The 20,240-nt window shown below is 37.8% G+C and overlaps 2 protein-coding genes across 4 annotated transcripts; both read left to right on the top strand.

Annotated features, from left to right (window-relative positions):
- The first annotated feature begins 367 nt into the window (after positions 1-367).
- On the top strand, positions 368-4,535 carry snapc1a (small nuclear RNA activating complex, polypeptide 1a). Of its 3 annotated transcripts, none has more exons than XM_039693111.2 (12): positions 368-511; positions 1,001-1,151; positions 1,236-1,374; positions 2,094-2,253; positions 2,367-2,507; positions 2,592-2,693; positions 2,866-3,006; positions 3,170-3,217; positions 3,319-3,381; positions 3,860-3,995; positions 4,089-4,148; positions 4,263-4,535. In XM_039693111.2, the coding sequence occupies exons 2-12, from the start codon at positions 1,142-1,144 to the stop codon at positions 4,295-4,297; spliced, it is 1,035 nt and encodes a 344-aa protein (XP_039549045.1). In that variant the 5' UTR covers positions 368-511; positions 1,001-1,141; the 3' UTR covers positions 4,298-4,535. The 3 variants fall into 3 exon arrangements, with proteins under 3 accessions (XP_039549045.1, XP_039549044.1, XP_039549046.1); XM_039693110.2 differs by lacking the exon at positions 368-511 and adding an exon at positions 756-902; XM_039693112.2 differs by lacking the exon at positions 368-511 and adding an exon at positions 780-873.
- Positions 4,536-5,820: 1,285 nt separating this feature from the next.
- sgpp1a (sphingosine-1-phosphate phosphatase 1a) lies at positions 5,821-19,020 on the top strand. The gene is made up of 3 exons (XM_039692571.2): positions 5,821-6,789; positions 10,865-10,954; positions 16,104-19,020. Exons 1-3 carry the CDS (start codon positions 6,079-6,081, stop codon positions 16,653-16,655), a joined length of 1,353 nt encoding a protein of 450 aa, XP_039548505.2. The 5' UTR covers positions 5,821-6,078; the 3' UTR covers positions 16,656-19,020.
- The last annotated feature ends 1,220 nt before the right edge of the window (positions 19,021-20,240 follow it).

Below are 20,240 nucleotides of genomic sequence, written 5' to 3'. Positions count from 1 at the left end.
AAAAAGACAATTAAATGACAAATTTTGTGGCAGTTGTAAGATCAGAAATTAAATTGATTTGATCGAAGAATTTATTGATAGTTTTTGTTGGTATCATTGCCAAACTGGTCAATATTTGAGTACAAGAGCATACTGCCCTCCTCCAGAGAATTTTTGACATGGGTAGGTGGTGAGGTCCCACGCAAAACCAGCAACAGTGTTTTCACTAGTCGTGCTCCTGCAGGCCCGGCTCTAGCTCTTTGATTGCCCTGGGTGAGATTGAGTTTTGCGTCCCCAAAGACAAGCAATTAAACGTGTGGCTGAGGGGGCCTTAGGATGATCATGTTTAATAAACATTTTGTTTTCACTTGTCATTCTAATTCTGTGATTAATAGGAAGTAGGCCAAGGGCGACACTAGAGGGCGTCCTGGCCCCAACAAATATGCCTAGGCAGCCGGCCCTGTGCTCCTGTTTCTGTCCAACAGCCTGAACCTCATCCACAATGACTGATCCCAATTTGTCTTCTCACAAGGTGAGATGTTCATCAAAGTGTAAATCTCTTTCCTATAGGTATAGGCCTAATCATTTTATAATATTTTAATGATTTAGGCTCCTCTCTAGAGTTTCGAACTAACATGTTGGTCATTGTCATTGAATGGCTTTATAGGTGACATTTTGTTCTCTAGCTTTTTGTATGTGTTTTTTTTATCTAACTTTTTAACACGTCAATTGATGTTAATTTGGTGCTATAGTAACTAGTACATAGACATCATCTATGAACTAGTAGTCTAACAAAGAGCTCAGATTGGTTGGTTCAAGACACGTGCGTGCCGCTTGAACTGAGGAATCGTGAGGATACAGCGATGCCACGTTACATTAAAGCGCGCCAAAGCGGTAGTCATATTCTTTGAATTTTGTCTATGGTAATAACACTGAGAGAATGTAATAACACTCTTTTTTTCTTTTCTTTTTTTGCAAGCAACGTGTATTCATTTGAACATATTTTGATTAAATTTTACAGGTTTGAACCATATTCGTAAGCTAGGCCTAACAGAACGCACCCGGTCCCACACAGGATCACCTGGTTGTTAAATCACCGCGCGCACAGGTGCACTCACCTAACCACCATTCTGGAAACAGGAAAGTTCGAGGACGTGAGGTGATGGCGCAAAGTAAGTTACTGTAACGTTATATATGATTTCATATATGGTTGTTTGATATCAATGCTAGGTTCTCACGTGAGTGTGTGGTTGTAGAAAAGCAGAGCGAGCACTACGGGGCTCATTTCAAAAGCGACTGCGAGGAGCTTCTAGGCCGATTCCAGCAGACCGATACGGTTCGGTTTGAGGAGTTTTCTGCCATCTGGAGGGAGATGGACTTCTCTAGTGTTTTTTTGTAAGTTACACATCTACAGCACTGCACTTAATTGTTCAGTGGTCTTAAAGACAATTAAATTGGCATATTGCTTATCAAAATCCGCGAATCAGGCTTGCTCTTGAATGGTTGTAAATGTATTCACTGCTGTTGAATCCCCAAAGTTTATCCGTACAGGCACTATGTGTTTTAAAATCTTTGTCTCACTTAAATGGTTTACCCAACAATGAAAATTGCCATTCACTCATACTCCTGTTGTTCAAACACCACTTGTTGTCTTTGGAAGAAAAAACTAAAGGAGAATTTAACGTATCACATTTCATAGATAACCTGATTGTGTGTGAGTAACAGACTTCACCCAAAAATGAAAATGGTCATATTTACACACCATAATATCTGTATAACTTTAATTTTTCTTCTGTGGAACACAAAAGGAAATATTTTGAATAGTGTTGGTAACCAAATGTGTGGTTACCACTGAAACACTGAGGCATTAAAACACTGAGACATTTCTCAAAAAAATATATTTTATGTTCCCCAGAAGAAAGTCATACAGGTTTGGAATGAAAGGTTGGTGAGTCCATTTTGCAAAGTCCATTTCCATTCACTTTCACTAAGCCAGGGCGGTCTGCTCTATCTTTTAATTTTGAAGGGAAAAAAAGAGATATAATAGGCTAATTCTTTCAACATGAGAGTGAATAAATTACACTTTTTGTATTTTACTTCCACTCTCTCACCAGTGGAGCTTATTCCAACCTTGAGAACCGATCCTTCACGCGGCTCTGTTTCACCATAGCCTACAGATACCTTCTGCCCCCATACAGTTTTCAAATTCGGGTTGGAGGCCTGTATATGATCTATGGCCTTTACAATACACAACTTGTTTGGCCTAAGGAAAAGGTGATCCGTCTATATTCTCTTGTTTTTTTTAATCAAGCTCAATGATTCAGCATAACCTGTAATTTTTTTCTGAATATGAGAAACAAAGTTAATTCACTGCTTGTTTTAATCAGATCAGGATTGCTATGAAGGACTGGACCGATGTGCAGAAGTTTATCACAGAGGCAAAAAGTTGCCAGCATTTGGATGTTGTTTACATCTTAAAAAGGCTTTTGTCAGCTAAGGCCTTTTATTTCACTGCCATGCCCAAGAAGGTCAGCAGCTTCTACCTATGGTATTGTGTTTTGGGATATATCTTCCAACAGTGTCTGAAAACTCTGAATGTGTCTGATTCACAGCTGACATTTGAAGCGAGCGAACGTGTTCAGCATGATGTGAACGAAGAGTTTCGGGCCCGCAAGGACAGAGTGGCTGAACTTGCTTCCTTTGAAATGCTAGGAGTGGGTATTTAGTATGGTGAAATGTTTTTATTGTAATATTTATTTCCTGTTTAAAACAGTTCTGACTTTTGTAATCTCTCTTGTCGTAGAGATCATTTGAAACTAATGGAGGATTGAAATAATTAGTAACTGATTATTTGAAATTAATGAAGAAGTATTTTATGATATGCAGGAAATTGCAAACGTGCACGGTCATTATGAGAGACTGAAGAAATCATCAATGCCGACATCCTCTGGAGTGACACTGCTTAACCTGACAGATTTGCTTCGGAAATGTACTTCTGAGTACCAGCAGTGGCAGGACAAAACCACTGTGAGTTGGTGGACTTCTAATACTATGCATTGACTAGTTTTCATTTCTGAATGTCCTTGATGTATTATTTTTTTAAATTGGGTTTTAAAAATAGCTTTTTTTTTTGTTCATTTTATATAGGCCTAACTGTCTTACTAGTGTGCATTATTACATTTGTACTTAGGCTGCAAAGGATACCGACTCTAAAAAGGAAACCACTCAGAAATCAGAGGTGAGTTAAACCCTGCTTAGAACTTTACATTGTAAAGACACCTTTCATATGGATACAAAAAGATGTATGGAAATTAAACATTGTGGCATTGTTTTCTGCAGTCCTCCAGTAGAGCTGATCTGCTGGCTACCATCAAGTCAAAATCATATGGTCAGGTGTCAAAGGTTTGAGATTTTCTTGTTGCTACAAATACTGCTTTGCTTGACATCATTAATGGTCATTGTTTAGTTTAAAAGGGTCACGAGTTTTTGTTTTCCATGCCGAAACACCGGGAATTTAAACTGCCCCATTGGTAGCCACAGTTTTCCTCTACATGCCTAGCATGAGTATATAAATCAATCACCTTAACAACTCTTGTCTGTCCATCAAGTGTGACAGAGTGAACATGTGGATGAAAAAAGACAGTTTTTACAATTACTGTAATGTTTTGGGGTTGTTTTTTTTTTGGACACGCTTACCTCTAGAAACTATATAAAAATCTGCTAATGCATTTTCACGGCCCCTTTGAGATCACTTATATGTATGTGTGTATATATATATATATATATATATATATATATATAAATCAACTGTATGTTTGTTTCAATTAGACTGAAAATGGGTTGTTTCTCTTTTCACATGGCTTTGGCACATGGTGTAAAGGGAACTAAATCAAGACACCACAGAAAAGTTGAAATGGTAACATCAGACTCTGGAACTCAAGCCCTGTCTAGTCGTAAAGGTAAAGGGAGACCTCCATCCCTCAGGACCAGAACCTATCAAAACTTTGGCAAACCAGGTCAGAACAAGCTAAGGCCCTCTTTTAGACAAAAAAACAAACAAATTTTGGGTCAGATATTGGTGCTGATATGATGTATTTTGTCTGAAAAAGGGGAGCCAGAACAGACACAGGACTGGCTTCTGAGTGTGATGGAGGAAGACAAAAATGCATGCAAGTATAATTTCAATAAACCATAAATTTTACTGGGAGACATTAAACTTGTATAATACTTGATTTTTATGTATATATGTATGTGTGTGTACGTATTTGTTTTTCCTCTTCTAGTGAGACGCAAAGACCGGACAAGATTCAAGTGGTAAAATGGCTATATTGTACCAAGTCATTAATTGGGTGTCAGTTAAATTGCACAAAACAGCACTTTTTTTTCATCCTAGATTCTATAAGTTAAATTTAAAAGTTATTGTATTATGTAATCCAGTATTTTATTTTATAATTTGAAGTTTAAAGCATTTCATTATTTCTTATGTTTAGTATTTGTTAAATATAATTACATATTTGTATATACATAAATGCATATAATAAAGAAATCAACCCATCCTTTTATTGCATTTCTGGTATGATTCAGCTTACAAATCTCCTGCTTAGAAAGCCTTGATATTCTTCATGTTACAGTCTTTGGCCAAATTGTGAATTTTATATATATATATATATATATATATATATATATATATATTATAATTTTTTTCTTCTTCATTCAACACTGCCAGTTAATCAACAGCTGTGTAAAACCTCCCTCTAGTGGAGAAATGTTAAACGTCACTGCACCAGATGTTTAAGTGGCTACAAGACGTAACCTATGATGGTCCCACAGGGTGAATGAAATCTGATTAATTTAGGGGTAATTTTGTTAAAACGATTAGTTTAGGGGAAACTTTTTATCTGACCACAAAGCTCCCTCTGTGTCTGGTGTGCTCCACAGTCATATGTTGTAATCGGCATAAGGCAGTGTCAAAGGTCTAAATCCAGTGTTGTGTAGTGCTTTTCTTTGTCTATTTAAACCCATGAGATGCAGTTGTACCAGTGTCAGCAGAACTATTCATTACACATATCATCGACATGCACCCCCCCCCTTTCTATTCTTAAGATAATTGATCAATCCAAACTTAATTTTCTTTAGTTATTTCATTATCCAAATTAACCTCTTTACTTATTTAGAAGACCTATAGGTTGAAATAATTTTCTTGTTTATGCTATATTCCTGTTCTGTTTATGCATCAGTTTCTCAATTGCTTTTTTGAAAAGTTGCTTGTGAATTATACATGCATAGTTGCACAGGTTAAAAAATTGCCAAGAATGATGTCACAAAAATAGTTAGGGGGCACTTGACTGCTGCCGAAATCTAAAAGGCCACAATTAAATCTTATTACGTTTTTGTCTTGAGACATCTTTTAAAAAAAAAAAAAAACCCGAATGATTTAAGTGAGTATTTTTCCGCCATTCGTACAAATAGGAATCCCAGCAATCCCAATACAAAATAATTTAGTGTGATTGGTGAAGCCTGCCCAGCGAGGAGAAAAGTAACAGATACCACGTGAAAACGCCATTAAAAAGAGCTGCTTCAAAAGCGTACTGTAAGATCATGTACATTTGAAAATTACACCAAAAACGCAATATCCATTGAATATGTACAGTGAATAACTGAGGAAGATTTATAATTTGGAGTCATCTTTCCTGAATGTTGAGCGCCACCCATTTTTGGATCATTCTGTTTCATGATAGTTATAATTTATTAGTTATTAAATATTTTCTGCAGACCGTAATTGAAAATAACCGGGACCTACTGTACGTCATTATATGCGCGCGTCCCCGCCTTCAACTACGTAACGTTACGTTACAAGTCTCATCTGTGTCGACCTCCCTGTTTAATAACGGACGGGTACTTCCCAGCTCCAAGTCAAATAGCCACTCTATTTTACCAATGTCTGTTGTGGTTTGAAGACTCGAGGATTGGAAAGCTACGCGCCGCACAATATAATCTCCTATTGTTTAGCGCAGCTTTGCACGCGCTTGTGTTTACAGCATCTCGCGCGCAGCGCGCGCGTGATATTGATTCAGGTAAAAGAGCCCTTTCGGTTTCACCATGGCAAGCGAGGCGCTCCACAGATTCGTTTGCCTTTGCCGATACCTACAGGATCCCTGCCATGTCGCCAGATTCCAGCAGTTTTGCGGCGTCCGCGGCACATTTCCTAAAAAAACAACCGAGGCTAGCGAGAGTGACGCGAAGCTTGCGGTCAACGGTGTTTGCGTGGGGCAATACCAGGAAGACAGCGCGGCCAGTGGGGATTCAGCACAAGGACTCCCGGGCCAAAGGCTGAGAAAAAGTTTAAATGCCGCTGGAGATGTTCAACCGGAAGAATGTTCCGCTGCTTTTCTCAACGCACCCTCGGGGCGAGAGGCAGAGAGGGACCCCAAAGGCAGAGTGACGCCTTTACGCAGAAACTCTTTGACTGGGGATGTTGGGCAGGAGTTCATCATCGAGAACAAGTTTCTCTTCTATCTCTTCACCATTGGTACCGAGCTGGGCAATGAGATGTTTTTCATCGTGTTCTTCCCCTTCTTGATGTGGAACGTCGACCCCTATGTGAGCCGGCAGCTCATCGTGGTGTGGGCCTGGGTGCTGTTCTTCGGCCAGTCCACGAAAGATCTGGTCCGGTGGACCCGTCCTCCCTCTCCTCCTGTGGTCAAAGTTGAGGTGTTCTACAACACGGAGTACAGTATGCCCTCCACACATGCCATGTCCGGCACCGCGCTGCCTTTCTCTCTGTTCATGCTCACATGCAGCCGGTGGGAGGTACAGAAGCCTATACTTCCACACACAAAACCAATTATCAATCGATAATCGTACCCACCTGAAGCAAGTAGAAAGTTGATTATTTCTGTTTATGGCAATCTGTTTTAACAATTTTCCTTAACTAACTAGCATTTATTTTTATTTTACGTAATATGCATTGTCACTTATTATTTCTATAGTGATTGATTAGGTTTTCAATTAGCCTAGTCTTGGACTTTTTTGTGCATTTTGTGCATGATGCATCACTCCCATTAGTTATTGTTTGTACAAATAATAGTTCTCTTAAAAATGAAAATTATCCCATAATTTACTCACCCTCAAGCCATCCTAGTTGTATATGACTTTCTTCTTTCAGCCAGACATTGATAACATCCTGGCTCTTCTCAGCTTTGTAAATAGCATTGAGTAGTGTCCGAGTTTTTGAAGCTCCAAAAAGCGCATCCATCATAAAAATAATCCATAAGACAGGGTTAATAAAGACCTTCTGAAGTGACGCGATGGTTTTTATTAAAAAAAAATATATCCATATTTAAAAATTAAGCTATGATCACTGGCTTCTGGCAACGGCCGTTCAAAATGAGTTATAAAATTAGCACAATTAATAAGCTGATGCTCTAGTACAATGAAATATAGATACTTGTAACGATTGGAAAATTTTCTAGGAGAGCCATAGTTAGCAATTACCGTGCCTTGTACAAAACCTTCATCAATGGCCCTCTGGCACATTTGATTAATAAAATATATGCTAGTTAATGAAAACAAATACAAGATAGGTCTACGAGTACATGTTAAAAAAGACTTGCTGTACTTTTAGGTTTGCTATATTCTTTCTGAACATCTGTCCTCAAAACAACCTGCCTTTAGCAAGTTGTCAGTGTCTCAGTAAAAGATGCTGATAATAAGGATGTGTTCTCACTTCATACCTCAGCTGCTGATGTAGCATCAAGAGAGTTAGGCCTATAATCGACATCGTCTCATCCCAAAAATATGTAATTCAATGTATTGCCATTTATAGAAACAGCAGAACTTTGACAGAGGCAAAACCCTTTGAAGGTTTTGCAGTCTCTATACATACATACTTCTCCATACATTTGATCCCAGCCTCTCATCACTCTTAGATTAAATGAGCTATTAAAATGTTTAAGTTACCATTAGTTTCAATGAGTCATTTTTATACAAGCTTAAAATCTAAGGCATAATCTCAGTTCACGTCAAGGATGATAACGATAAATAACGATAAATATAAAAGAATAGCAGAGTCCACACCACAACAATGAAGTCAAAGAGAAACAATATAGCTTAATTCACTTTTAGAACAATTTTTTTTTCGAGCTGCAGAACAATAAAAACAATGACAGCGGTTCATGTAGATTGTCTACAAACCGAAAGGTTGGTGGTTCAATCCCCGGTTCCACCTGACCAAGTGTCGAGGTGTCCATGAGCAAGACCCCAGCTGCTCCCGATGAGCTGGATGGCGCCTTGCATGGCTGACACCCCCGTCGGTGTATGAATGAGTGAATGTGAGGCAAAATGTAAAGCTTTGGTGGCCATTGGGTCTATGAAAGCGCTATATAAATGCTGTCCATTTCCATTTACCATCATTCTTTGGTCTGGACTCATAAAGCTATATTTATCGCTCTTGGTGTGAACGGGCCTTTATTTTTAATGCTTTGTACTTTAAAACTGGCTATATCTTGCAGGATCAAAAACACTGAAATAAGCAGTTTCTCTTGAGGGAAAGTACTGTTTTTGCTTTCTATATTCAGTTCATTTGACCACGCTTTGGGAAGTTCATGCAGCTGAACGATGGATGCCATGCTAATGTCTTCAAAGTTCATACGTTATTGATTTACACATCACAAAAGTGGTCTGTTCTTAGTCTATTGCATTCAGTGGAAAACTCTTTTACTTTTGCATATTATTGTAGAACTGACTCATCTGGCAAATCGAGGTCCCCTGTGAATGCATTTCCAGACAGGACATTAATCTCCATCTTTTTACGAAATATGCAGGCTTTGTTACTTTAACCACTAAAGGTCAATGCGGTGCGCTGTACTATTCATAAATATGGATTTCTATGCTGGGTTTATTGAATCATATGCTTGTTGGTGTCAAAGAAATCATTACATTCAACAATAATTAGCATATATTCAGAAGAGGTTGTGTGATTGCTTATGATAACTCTCTTGATACATCTAGCCTATATGTGCTAGAGTATATAGGCTAGTTGATATTGTTCTGCAAAAAGCCTTTAGAATTTTTATGGAGGATCATCCTTTTTCCCCAGCTTTTCCTCTGACATTAGCAGAAACTGACCGATAATATGTCTTGTACGTACTGAGGGCTGAAGTCTTAACCACCATTTTGAGCACAAAACAGAGTAGTCTTTAGATTTTCTTGCTTTCATATCCTGTTAAATTTAGCAGGAAACTCGGAACAATAGCCTCAAACATGTTTCCTCTTCTTTCACCATTGTGCCTGCCTGTTGATTTTTTTTTGCAGAAGATTGATTCAAATATTCAAAAAAAAGTGCCTGGTTGAGCTTCATTAGAGTCACTGTCAAAGAGAGACTATTTTTTTCCCAAAACCCATGAACTTAGTGGGAATTTTTTTTTTTTTAAGTATTATTAAAGTTGCAGTTGTGTTTTCTATTAACAGTTCCAATTATAAGTTTTATGTTATGATGTAAACAAAGGGCAAAGCTGTTTGGCTTTGCTTGCCTTCTAGCCAACATTAGTGCTGATAGTGTTTACTGTAGCTTTTGCAAGCTCTTGCTTTTGTAAAACTGTTTACTGCCGAAAAATTAACCATAGTTTTTGTGATCGATTAGCCTAGTCTTTGTATTACCATAGTTTTTTCAACAAGTAGTGTATAATAGTATATAAAATGTATAAGAAAATTACTAAAAATACCATTCTGAAACGTCCTCCTGTGAAATCCATGCTTGCAAAGTCCATGAAATCCGTTCTGCACGATCCTCTTGTTTGTTAACATTCTTAGTCAGGCTTGAATTGGTTTGAAATTGACGCCAATCTTAATATTTACACCTGACCCGAGCAAATGAAACTCGCGGTTATGGTAAGGGGTGTGACATTTCCCGAACACAGTGGCAATCACAACAAACTAGGCCAGCTTAACAATCACAGCACATTTTGTATTTCGGAAGGAGGGGCTTCTCAAAACATGAACTAATGACGGGTTTGGGCCAGACTGGGGAGAGAGTGGAATAAAATAAATATGAAAAATAATGTGTTTTTTGAACAATCGAGCGTGAAAGCATATTCTACCCCCAAAACAAAATCAAAACTTTGTAAAAGACCATAATAGGACCTCTTTAAACTGTTTTTTTTTTCTTTTCTTTTTTTCGGGAAGTTGCAGATGAGAGCCAGTGAGGTCAAGTTAGTCCAAATTTTTAACATATGCACAGGGTAGTCAATGTTGATGGATTTCTGGGAGGTACTGGTATATTGCCCAGACTAATGGTGCATAAATGAGCACAGAAAGAAGGTTTAGCCGAATGCCAAAAATGAATAGATCTGTTGTCTGATTAATGAGAAATCCAGCAATTCTGCAGATCAGCAGCTGCTTCAATCCACTTCTCTTCCAACTGCGCATGGTCTCAATCCTAGGAACTTTGCCCTACTCTGTCCTGATACTGTTGCTTTATTTGTCAGTGATCATCATAGGTATTGTTCAGTTATAAGCCTTTAGTCCTTTACTAAGCAGAGCGTATTTTTTTTCGGCACTCATAAAAACAGGATTAGAGCATTCAAACTGCACAGCGAGGCGGTGTGGCGGCACCTAGCAGGAGCAGAGTAAAAGTTGTTTTTAAGAGTCTATTTTTGTTGCAGTTTTATTGTTTTTTTATTGTTCTCAGTCAATAGTTAACACGAAAAACAAGACATTTCAACATAAAATCGTATTAAGTGAGCTGTTGTCAAAAAATGTATTTTGCCATATTGTCACAATATGAGGAAAATCTGGCCCTGTAAACCCCCCCATGAATGAATGAAATGACCTTACTGTCTTTTTAACTGCCGTTTCCTCAAAAGTCTTTCCTCTCTGTGTTCAACAGTACCCATTCATGATTGGATTGAGCTTAGCTCTGTTCTGGAGTGTCCTCGTGTGCATCAGCAGGATTTATATGGGCATGCACTCTGTCCTGGTGAGTAATGTTTTCATCAAATTTGATCACTCTGTCTACCTAAAATGACAGTCATAGGTTTTGGAACAACATGAAGGTAAGTAAATGATGACAGTCTTCATTTTTGGATGAACTATCCCTTTCGAATCTATGACCATGTTAGATAGCTGCACTAGTAAGTTTGCATGATTGTTGTTTTAGCATCTTAAAATTTTTTGTTGTTCAGGCACATTCAGCTGTGCGCTATAATTTGCACTCTTCTCAGTTTTTTGGAGGTTGTGGAACTTTCCAGCAGCTTCGTGACTAAGGTTTTGGTAACAGTTCAAGAAGAAGCCTAATATATGCTGCTTCAGTCTTTGCAACCCTCTCCTGTCAGTAGAGCCCCTGAAACGAAGCAAATCAGTGAGTCATCACTGCTGACTCGGTATCCTCTGATCTTCGAAAGCTCATCTGTTTTCCATGCTTTTCTCACAAAAGATATCTGATCGGATAATTGCTTCCCTTGGGCTTGTATGAGCCGGTGGGGATCCGTTTACATTTTGATGTGTAGACAGCTCAAAACATAAGCTTTGCTTTAGTCATCAAGATCAACATACTGTGTATTAGTCATCAGTTCTTGCAGGTTTCGCATGCAGTAACAATGACTAACTTCACACACCTGTTATTTTAATAAATTATGTCTTTCTTTATTTGTTTAAAGCTGTTGGTGAGAGCGGACAGATTTAGAAAGCAGATACTGGTTGCCTAGGTGATGGGAACCTTGTTATTTTAATTCTGTGCTCACAACGAAGGTGGCTGAATCATCTTTATGGAAACCTGCACGCTCAAGAAAGTTTAGATTGTGTACTGTGTGAATATTGTGTTCAAAGTTCAAGCCAGTGAAGTCTGTTAACTGGGGCTCAGCGATTAACCAACTATATCTTATGTCGAAATTTTTTTTAGGCCGGAACCAAACCAATGCGGCAAGATTCTATGGAGAACGAATGTCAATAATTATCCAAAAAAAAGTTGAAATTTGGGTTCACGGTCCCTAAGGGCCGCAAAAACGTCCCAAGTGGGAGGAACCCCTTCGATTAAATCGCCTATAACTCGTCAACTGAACGAGATATTTGCACCAAACTCAACATTGTTGCAAATTGTTCTGTATGCCAAGTAAAAAGTTGTTCAAATAACTAACATCTAATGAGATTATTTCAAAATGACTAGAGTAACTTGGAAACAATAGTTACAAGTTATATTATCAACAAATCAGTCATGTTTTGCACTGACGGTTTTCAGAAAAAGTATGTTAATTAATCATTGGATATATCAACTTTTTCTGTTTTTGTTGGACATGCAGATCTTGACATGACATCTTTGGCTGTTGCATCATATCTCACTTTTTTTTTCAGAATCTTGCTTTTTTTAAGACTTTTGTTAATCTTCGAAAAACACAAATGAAAATATGTTTAATGAAACCTGAGGAATCTCTGTCCCTTCACTGAAAGTTCATGCCAGAACTTTGACATTTTAAAAAGTAAAAAACAACAACATTGTAACCCGGAATGAATTAATCGATCGGTTTAATCCAAGTCTTCCGAAGAGACATTAAAAGTCTTTTACAAAAAAACATTGATCAACACACATAGAACTCATTCAATATGGTTACGGGAGAACCGATGTGTGCTCTGAACTAGAGGACCAACCGAGCCAAAATTGAAAAATCCTTATTGTTGAGCCCCTGATGGGCTGTTTGACAGCTTTGGACTGAAAAGCCTGTGATCAGAGAGCTTTGGTAAAAAGGATTACGAAAGAAAGTCTCAAGGAGAGCTTAGATCTTTCCAGCACCAATTCAGCCCTCTAACTTCAAAAGTGATAGAGGGAAGGGCTAGAGCAGAAGTGCAAATGAGAGTCTCTGCTAGAAAGAATTTGAGTCTTTTGGCCTGCAGTATATGGAGAAGCATGTATGCATGGACAGGTCGAACAAGCTACACATCTGTCAGATCTAAGGCTATGTTAACACTGTCAGTCCATATCTAATTATTTTTGTATCCCATTTGGATCTAACATTGATTGTCCACATTGCGTATCACAGATATACAGTTCTGATTTGTGTGTCCATCGCCGTTCTTTCATTTTCTGGAATATCTGCATTGGGTTCTATGGTAATGGCATGGCATTGTGTTGGTATGTCAAAACAACATGAAGGGGTTCGCAATAGAGATGGTGTCTTTTTTACAACATGACAATGTGTAGCCGCCACGCATCTCGTATGAGCTGCTTTATTCCATGCTGTCATCTCCATTGGTTTCCAAACATGTCTCTTTTATATGTTCATTTTCTGCTCGTCCTACACTTTGCAAAAACACAACCTTGTTTCTGCAGGGACTATCAGCATGTTTCCTATTACAACGTCTGATGTTTTAATTTTTCGTGGCTTGGGAAAGTCACATAAACCAGTCGGACTGAAACTGATTTCCAAATAGGATTTCAAACCACATATGAACGAGCTCAAAACAGATTTCGGATATGCACAAACATCTGATTTGGACTGACAGTGTGAACTTAGCTTAAGTGAGTCAATCTCTAAAGAGAAGAGTTCATTCTCAGGTTGCATTGATCTTTTACCCATTTTAAGTACACATCAGCATGACTGTATCACATAAAGACTATCAGATCGTAGTGTTATCGCGAGGTGTCCAAAGTTAGTCTCTAGTCTTCTGTTAACCTTGAACATGCTCCACATCAAATCAGGCGACTAGGAGAAAATAGATAATTTACTGAACTACTATCTCATACCTTTTAAAACCCGTTTGACATACTTTCATCTGGGGAAAAGTGCTGAACCCTCTATCATTTCTTGATAATGAAACTGAGGCTGTCAAGCAAATACGGGGCAAAAACTATTATAAGTATTCCATCATAAAAATCCTGTGTGTGTGTGTAGCAAAAATGATAAATCATCATACTGTGACTGGATCATTGAGGGTGGAACAACTGATTCACTGAACAGATCTCTTTTCATTCAAACCTTTATTTAACCAGGATAACAAAAAATAAAAAAAACTTTACAAGAGTCGTCCTGGCAAGTGGCAGCAACATGATTCCAAATAGATAAAGAAACACTTACAGGTAAATACATAGACACACTTTAACTCATATTCAAACAACAATGTCATCATAAAAAACCTGGGTACAGTCCTAAATCAATTTAACAGCAATGACAGACAGACTGCCTTTCTGCAAGGTCCTTTAAAACACATTTAAAAGAATAAAGTGAGACCAACTCCTTCAACTGTAGTTCATTTTGAATCTGATTCCATGCAGATGTTGCTGCACAATTAAACGCCTTTTTGCCAAAAACAGTGTGGGTTTTGGGGACTGTCAATAAAAACAGATTCTGAGAGCGCAGGTGATATGTCCCTGCAGACCTCGGAAGGATGTAAGTGTTCAGATTAGGAGGAAGTCATCCTAATACTGCCTTATAAATAAAAAGATGCCAGTTTATCCAACACCGAATGGTGAGGGAGAACCACCCGACCCGAGAATACAGCAAAGAGTGATGAGTGAGAGAGTTTAAGTTTGTGATGAATCTCAAGGCTCCATGAAACAGTGTCCAAAGCATGAAGACACTGGGAGCTTGAATGCATGTATAAAATATCACCATAGTCCAAGACAGACAAGTTGTTTTTTTGCTTCAAAAGATAAACAGGACTTGTTTCTAAAGAAAAAAAAAACTCAATTTTTTAACCAAATCTTGGACATGCAATGTAAAAGACAGGGATTTATTATTCAAGTATTTATAATGTGACACTTCGATTTCTTTGCCAGAAAATGTACAAATGTTTGGGACATATTTTTAGTTGACTTTCCCAGAGTGAAAGAGTGAGGTGTTTTTTGTTGTTGTTTTTTTTGTTTTGTTTTTTGAGTTTAGAACCAATTTTAAATTAGCCAGATTATATTGTATGATGTTAAAAGTGGATTGTAAATTTGTGACTTCTTGACCTAATGTGGACGCAGAACAATAGAGTAAAGTGTCATCAGCATAGTAATGATAGTTTGTAATTTTATATTATTATAGAGGTTGTTTGTATGAATGATTAAAAGAAGAGGCCCAAGGATTGAACCTTGAGGCACCCCTTTTGAAATATTTAAGGAGGCAGAGTCTACTTGCACACATTGTGTTCTCCCTGATAGGTAATTGTTGAACCATCCCACTGCTTGTTTTAAATCTTGCTTGATTTAAAAGATGATGGCACAGTACTGTTCAAAGGTTGTGATACTTGCTGAAAAATGCATGCTTGCTGAATGAAAGTATTAATTACTTCTTTAAAAGAAATTAATCTCACACAGCAGATGAGTTGTATAGAAAAACATATGGGTTGGTAACATTTTTGGCCAAATAAATTAAAACACATTCAATTAAAGGTGGGGTATGTAATTTTTTTTTTCTTTTTTAACCATCTTTTCAATCACTTGAAATTCTGTTCCTAACTACAGCTACTGAGTTAGAAGCACTGAAATGAAAATTAACCAATTTAATTATCTGTGGAACGGGCAGGACTCAAAACCCCAGCCAATCATTTCCAAGACCACCTAGAATCATTGGACAGAAAATGCGTCAATCCAAACAGTCACTTAAAATGTCAAAAAGCAGGAAGTCTGAAGGAATAATGTTACAAGATTCAGTTCCCAATTTTCACGAGGCTCCAGTGTAAGAAATGTTGAGCTGGAAGACACAAGGGACGACTTGTGAAATCTCACACAAAGTAGAGAAGTGCCCTGAACATTGGCTTTAACCTTTTGGGCCACCCACAAAATAAAGCAGCTGACGTTAGTGTAAATCCTAAATAAATGGTACCTTTTAATCAGATCTACAAAATATGCTATACATTTCAGCTTGTTCTCAGGTCTGTTTCGGGTTATTGTAGAATTCACTGCAATTTTTCATTTCAGGATTAATGTTCTTGTAAACTATGAATGTCCCAGTTAATTCCGCACACGTTTCCTGTTCCATGTTTTCACTGACCTCCATATGTTTGCCTGGCCACCAGTTGTAATAAACAATGAGAAATGCCAGCATTGCAGCATGTGTCAGCAAAATCAGAACAACTTTTGACTTGATTTGGATCATAACCCAAGGACCATTCATGATTTTTCTTTCTAATTAGTTTGGCCTTCATCTTTACAGGAGGTGATCACAGGCTTCCTCTACAGTGTGCTCATCCTGGCGGTCCTTCACCCCCTACTGGATGACATTGACACGTTCTACCTGTCCCACAGCTATGCCCCTCTGGTCGCCCTGCTAGTGCACGTTGGCTTCAGCTTTGTGGCTTTCTCGCTGGACTCATGGAGCACGTCTCGTGGCGACACGGCCCAGGCGTTGGCCACAGCTGTCGGAGCCGCGTTGGCATCTCGTCTGAACTACCAACTGGGTCTGCTGCCAGATCCTCCTGAAGAAGCTCTACCGCTCACCCTTCCCCTGATCGACAGGGCCCTATTGGCCCGCTCTATCTTGCGGCTTCTGGTGGGAGTGGCGGTGCTTCTGGCCGTCAGAGCTGCCATGAAGGTTGTGGCGATCCCATTGGCGTGCAAGATCTTCGGCGTGCCTTCGGATGACGTGCGGAAGGCTAGACAACATGCGCAAGTGGAACTCGCATATCGGTTTATTGTTTATGGCACAGTGGCCTACTGCTGCGTGTTCCTGGTCCCACTTCTCTTTAGCTTCCTTGGCTTATCCTGAAGAAAATCCCCACTTCATCCTAGTTATTATCCGTGTTTTTTTTTTTATCCTAGCTAAAATCTATACCTGACCTGGTCCAAACAGCCTTTTGGGTGCAAACACGAATGAGGTTCATGATGTTGATAATATCACCAGCTCCATTGCCAAGATAATTTATTTCACTTGTTTTGTTTGACCTTAGATTAAGATTTTATTAATCTAATAATTTTAAGCAGGGTTTTTAGGAACATTTGTTGTCATCTGTGAGAGATCAGTCTGCAGTTTTTTTAAGTGAGTGCATGTGACCTGTTCTAAGTCTTTAACATTGATGTTTATAAGCCATTCTCAGAAAGGTCTCAAATGTTTCCTGCATTTGTCTTCAGTTATTTCTCCTCAGCTGACTGACACCCACCCACCCTAAATCTAATACGCAGGAATGTTTCTCACTATATACAGAATCTGCAGTTTTCATTCTTCGGAAACGAACTAACCTGAGTGACTACCCTTGACAGACATTTGTATCCTTGTCATGGTTTTCCCTCAAGGGCCCACTCTCATATAACAATATGTCATTTATCATTTATCCCAGGGCTTGTTTCTTCTGTGGATCCATTCAATGTTGTGACCCCAGTGGTTCATTCAACGGTTCAGGAAAGACACTCCAAATTCTGAGAGGTGTAGAAATTTCTCTTCTTATTTAAAACGTGTTGAACTCGGGCCTCACAATAAGAGGTGAGGGGAGGAACTTCCTGTCAGTATGAATACTGAATACATGAACTTCCTGTGGATGTGTTGCTCTAAAACCCAAGCTGGGAAAATACTGCTCTGAATATGAAAGCCACATATCTCTAAACATTCTGTCATTGTCAGTTTAGATTATTTATACTCATCAGATATGTTTTCAGGTATTACTACAATGAGTAATATTATTTATGCAGTGTGTGTGAATAGCTCAGTCAACTCAAGCAAATTGTACTAGTTTTAGTTTAAACAAATAATTGCAACTTGCAAGTAGACTTTTGTAGCTTTTTCCATTGTAGTATTTTTCAGTTTTCTTTCATTAGTTCACCCTAAAATGAAAATTCATGTAATGATTTATTCATCATCACAAACCTGTGGAACATGGTCCAGTTTTTGGACACAATTCACTGTCATTATATGGACATAAAATACAACAAACAAAGACAAATGTGCACGAAAAAACAAAAATGTAACCCCATCCACTTTCATTATGGCATTAAAATTATATATATATATATATAATTTAGCATTTTTTATTGAACTTTCCCTTTTCGTAACATTAGGCTAAATCGAGTCATTCAAATTCAGAGCTGTCACGTGTTTTCAGATTGTCGCAGATGTTCTGCATGACTGCTTTAAGACATCCGGTTTGTTCCATGATGTCAGCAGTTTGGAGAAGATGCATTGAAATTCTTGTTTCTCCAGAAAAGCACTCAGTGTGGTTTTATTAAATGGATCGACTGAACTTCCCTGCTTTCTTCACTTCTGCATTTTTAACCGTTTAAATATGATTATGGTCATCATGGTAATGTGTATTTTCAGATAACAAGTTGTCAGTATTAACCTAGGTAGTTTATATGTTGTCTGTCAGTGAACTAGTACTCTGTACTTGCAGTTGTTTTATTAGTGTGTTCAGTTTCACAAGAAAATGTTGTAAAGCCAATGGAGGACAGATCGCTGATATACATTCATTGCTCTCTGCTCAGAAACCCCAGTGCCTTGCGTCCTTGTTTTCAGGGCAACTTTATTCTCCAACTAGGCACAGGACACCACAGCTGTCTTTCTGTGAACACGTCCTTAATGTTTATTTGCAAAAAGACATTGTTGGTTATGTAAGGTAATTGGTAATTGATAGCTTTTCCTTTCACTTTTTTTTTAAATGTACATTATGTGGAATTTATTACCAGGTTTCTGGTAACGTATTTGGATGGTGACAAATTAGTAAACAATTTACCTGTGCACCAGTATAAAGGAAACAGTTGAGCATATATTCAATTGTCATTAGTTATGCTTATGGTAAATGTGCCATAACTGAATAAGCATTTTCTACGGTCATCATTATACAGTGCGCTGAGCTGAAGTGGGCATCACAGAAGGCCAGATGAAAAAAAGTAACTGCATTATGAATGAAGCTTGTACAGTATACTTTGAGCCTGTTCATGGTCATTTAAACTCACAAATGTACTGTATCTGTAATCTCTGGTTCCTCGTCTGCAATGCTCTTACCATTTTGTGTAATGACAGTGAATAGAAACTAAATTACCACTGTATTTGTGTTCTTGTCATCTGAAATTCTTTTTTTTTTTAATTCAATAGTTCCATTACAAAGAGATAAATGAGTGTTTTGTGTGATTAATTACAGCATGATGTTTGTGAAAAATGGCTTTTTGATTAGGACCAACTCAATGCACCTACCCCTTATCAGTCTAAGTGTGTGTGCTTGAGTTTGTTTCTCAATATGTCAGTTCTCTGGACAAAGGTCTACTTACTGCATGATGTATTCATTTTAACCGGTGTGTAAGTTATAGAGGACCTTGCTTATTTCCTGCTGTATTTCCACACTCAGGGTCTTGCTACAATACGCACATATTTAGGCTAGCTCGGGTTGTATTTTTCCACATTCACTATTAACTGACTGTGTTGTTTTTACACATTCACTGCAGAATAAAAAATAAAATTAAATCCCATTTATTTTGAGTGTAGTCAGCATGAAATTTCAAGCATTGACGTCAGTAGTGTGACATGATGTGCTAGACAACTAATTTTATATAACGTTTTTCCAATTCTAAAAAAAAATAATTAATAATAATGACATAATGAGACATGGAATATTTATACTTATAAAATCTGACAAAGTAAACTATTTGTAATCTACCAGGGAAGATTTTTGAACAGTTTTCATATTTTGTCAAACCGCGTTCATTGAGTTCATCACACTGAACCTTCACACAGAGAAGGCCAGCCTTAATGTTAAGGTACTTTATCGCCATCCTGTGGTTATAAATACAAAGTGCATCGCAACGAACAGTGGAATTGACTGTTTTGTTGAACTTTTCTCCAGTTCTAAAAATTTAAATATTAATGTAATTATCATGTAATAGTGTGGTTAACTGCTAAAAAAATTAATCTTCCAATCTTCATAAGAACGGACATTGAAATGCACTTAGTCGTGGGATTTTGATTCAGTAGGCTACAATCAAATCATCTTTCACCAAACGATTCGTTTGGTGATTCGTACACTGTTTGATTACACCAGTAGGCAGTGACTATGAGAATACTTTGTGTAATGAGTGAATCTTTCACTCAAATGTTTCCTTAACATACCGAGTCACGACCAAATTAAGCCGTATTATATTTAATTAAAAATCCCCTGACAACTAATAAGACTACAACTATTTCATAAATTTTCTTCTTTTAATAATATTTTAGTTAAAAATAAAGAAAAGAAGAAGTAATTGAAAGCTATGTAGCCTATAAAACAACGTGGCAACTGTGATGAACTCAATGAACACACTCAGTTGAGTGAAGAAACGAGAACGAATAGATGGAGATGAATAAATGAACGAGGAGAAACATCATCACTGG

Source organism: Pimephales promelas, chromosome 13 (assembly GCF_988280905.1).
Source record: "Pimephales promelas chromosome 13, fPimPro1.hap1.1, whole genome shotgun sequence".
Lineage (NCBI taxonomy): Eukaryota > Metazoa > Chordata > Actinopteri > Cypriniformes > Leuciscidae > Pimephales > Pimephales promelas.
This window is presented reverse-complemented; position numbering and strand designations above follow the sequence as displayed.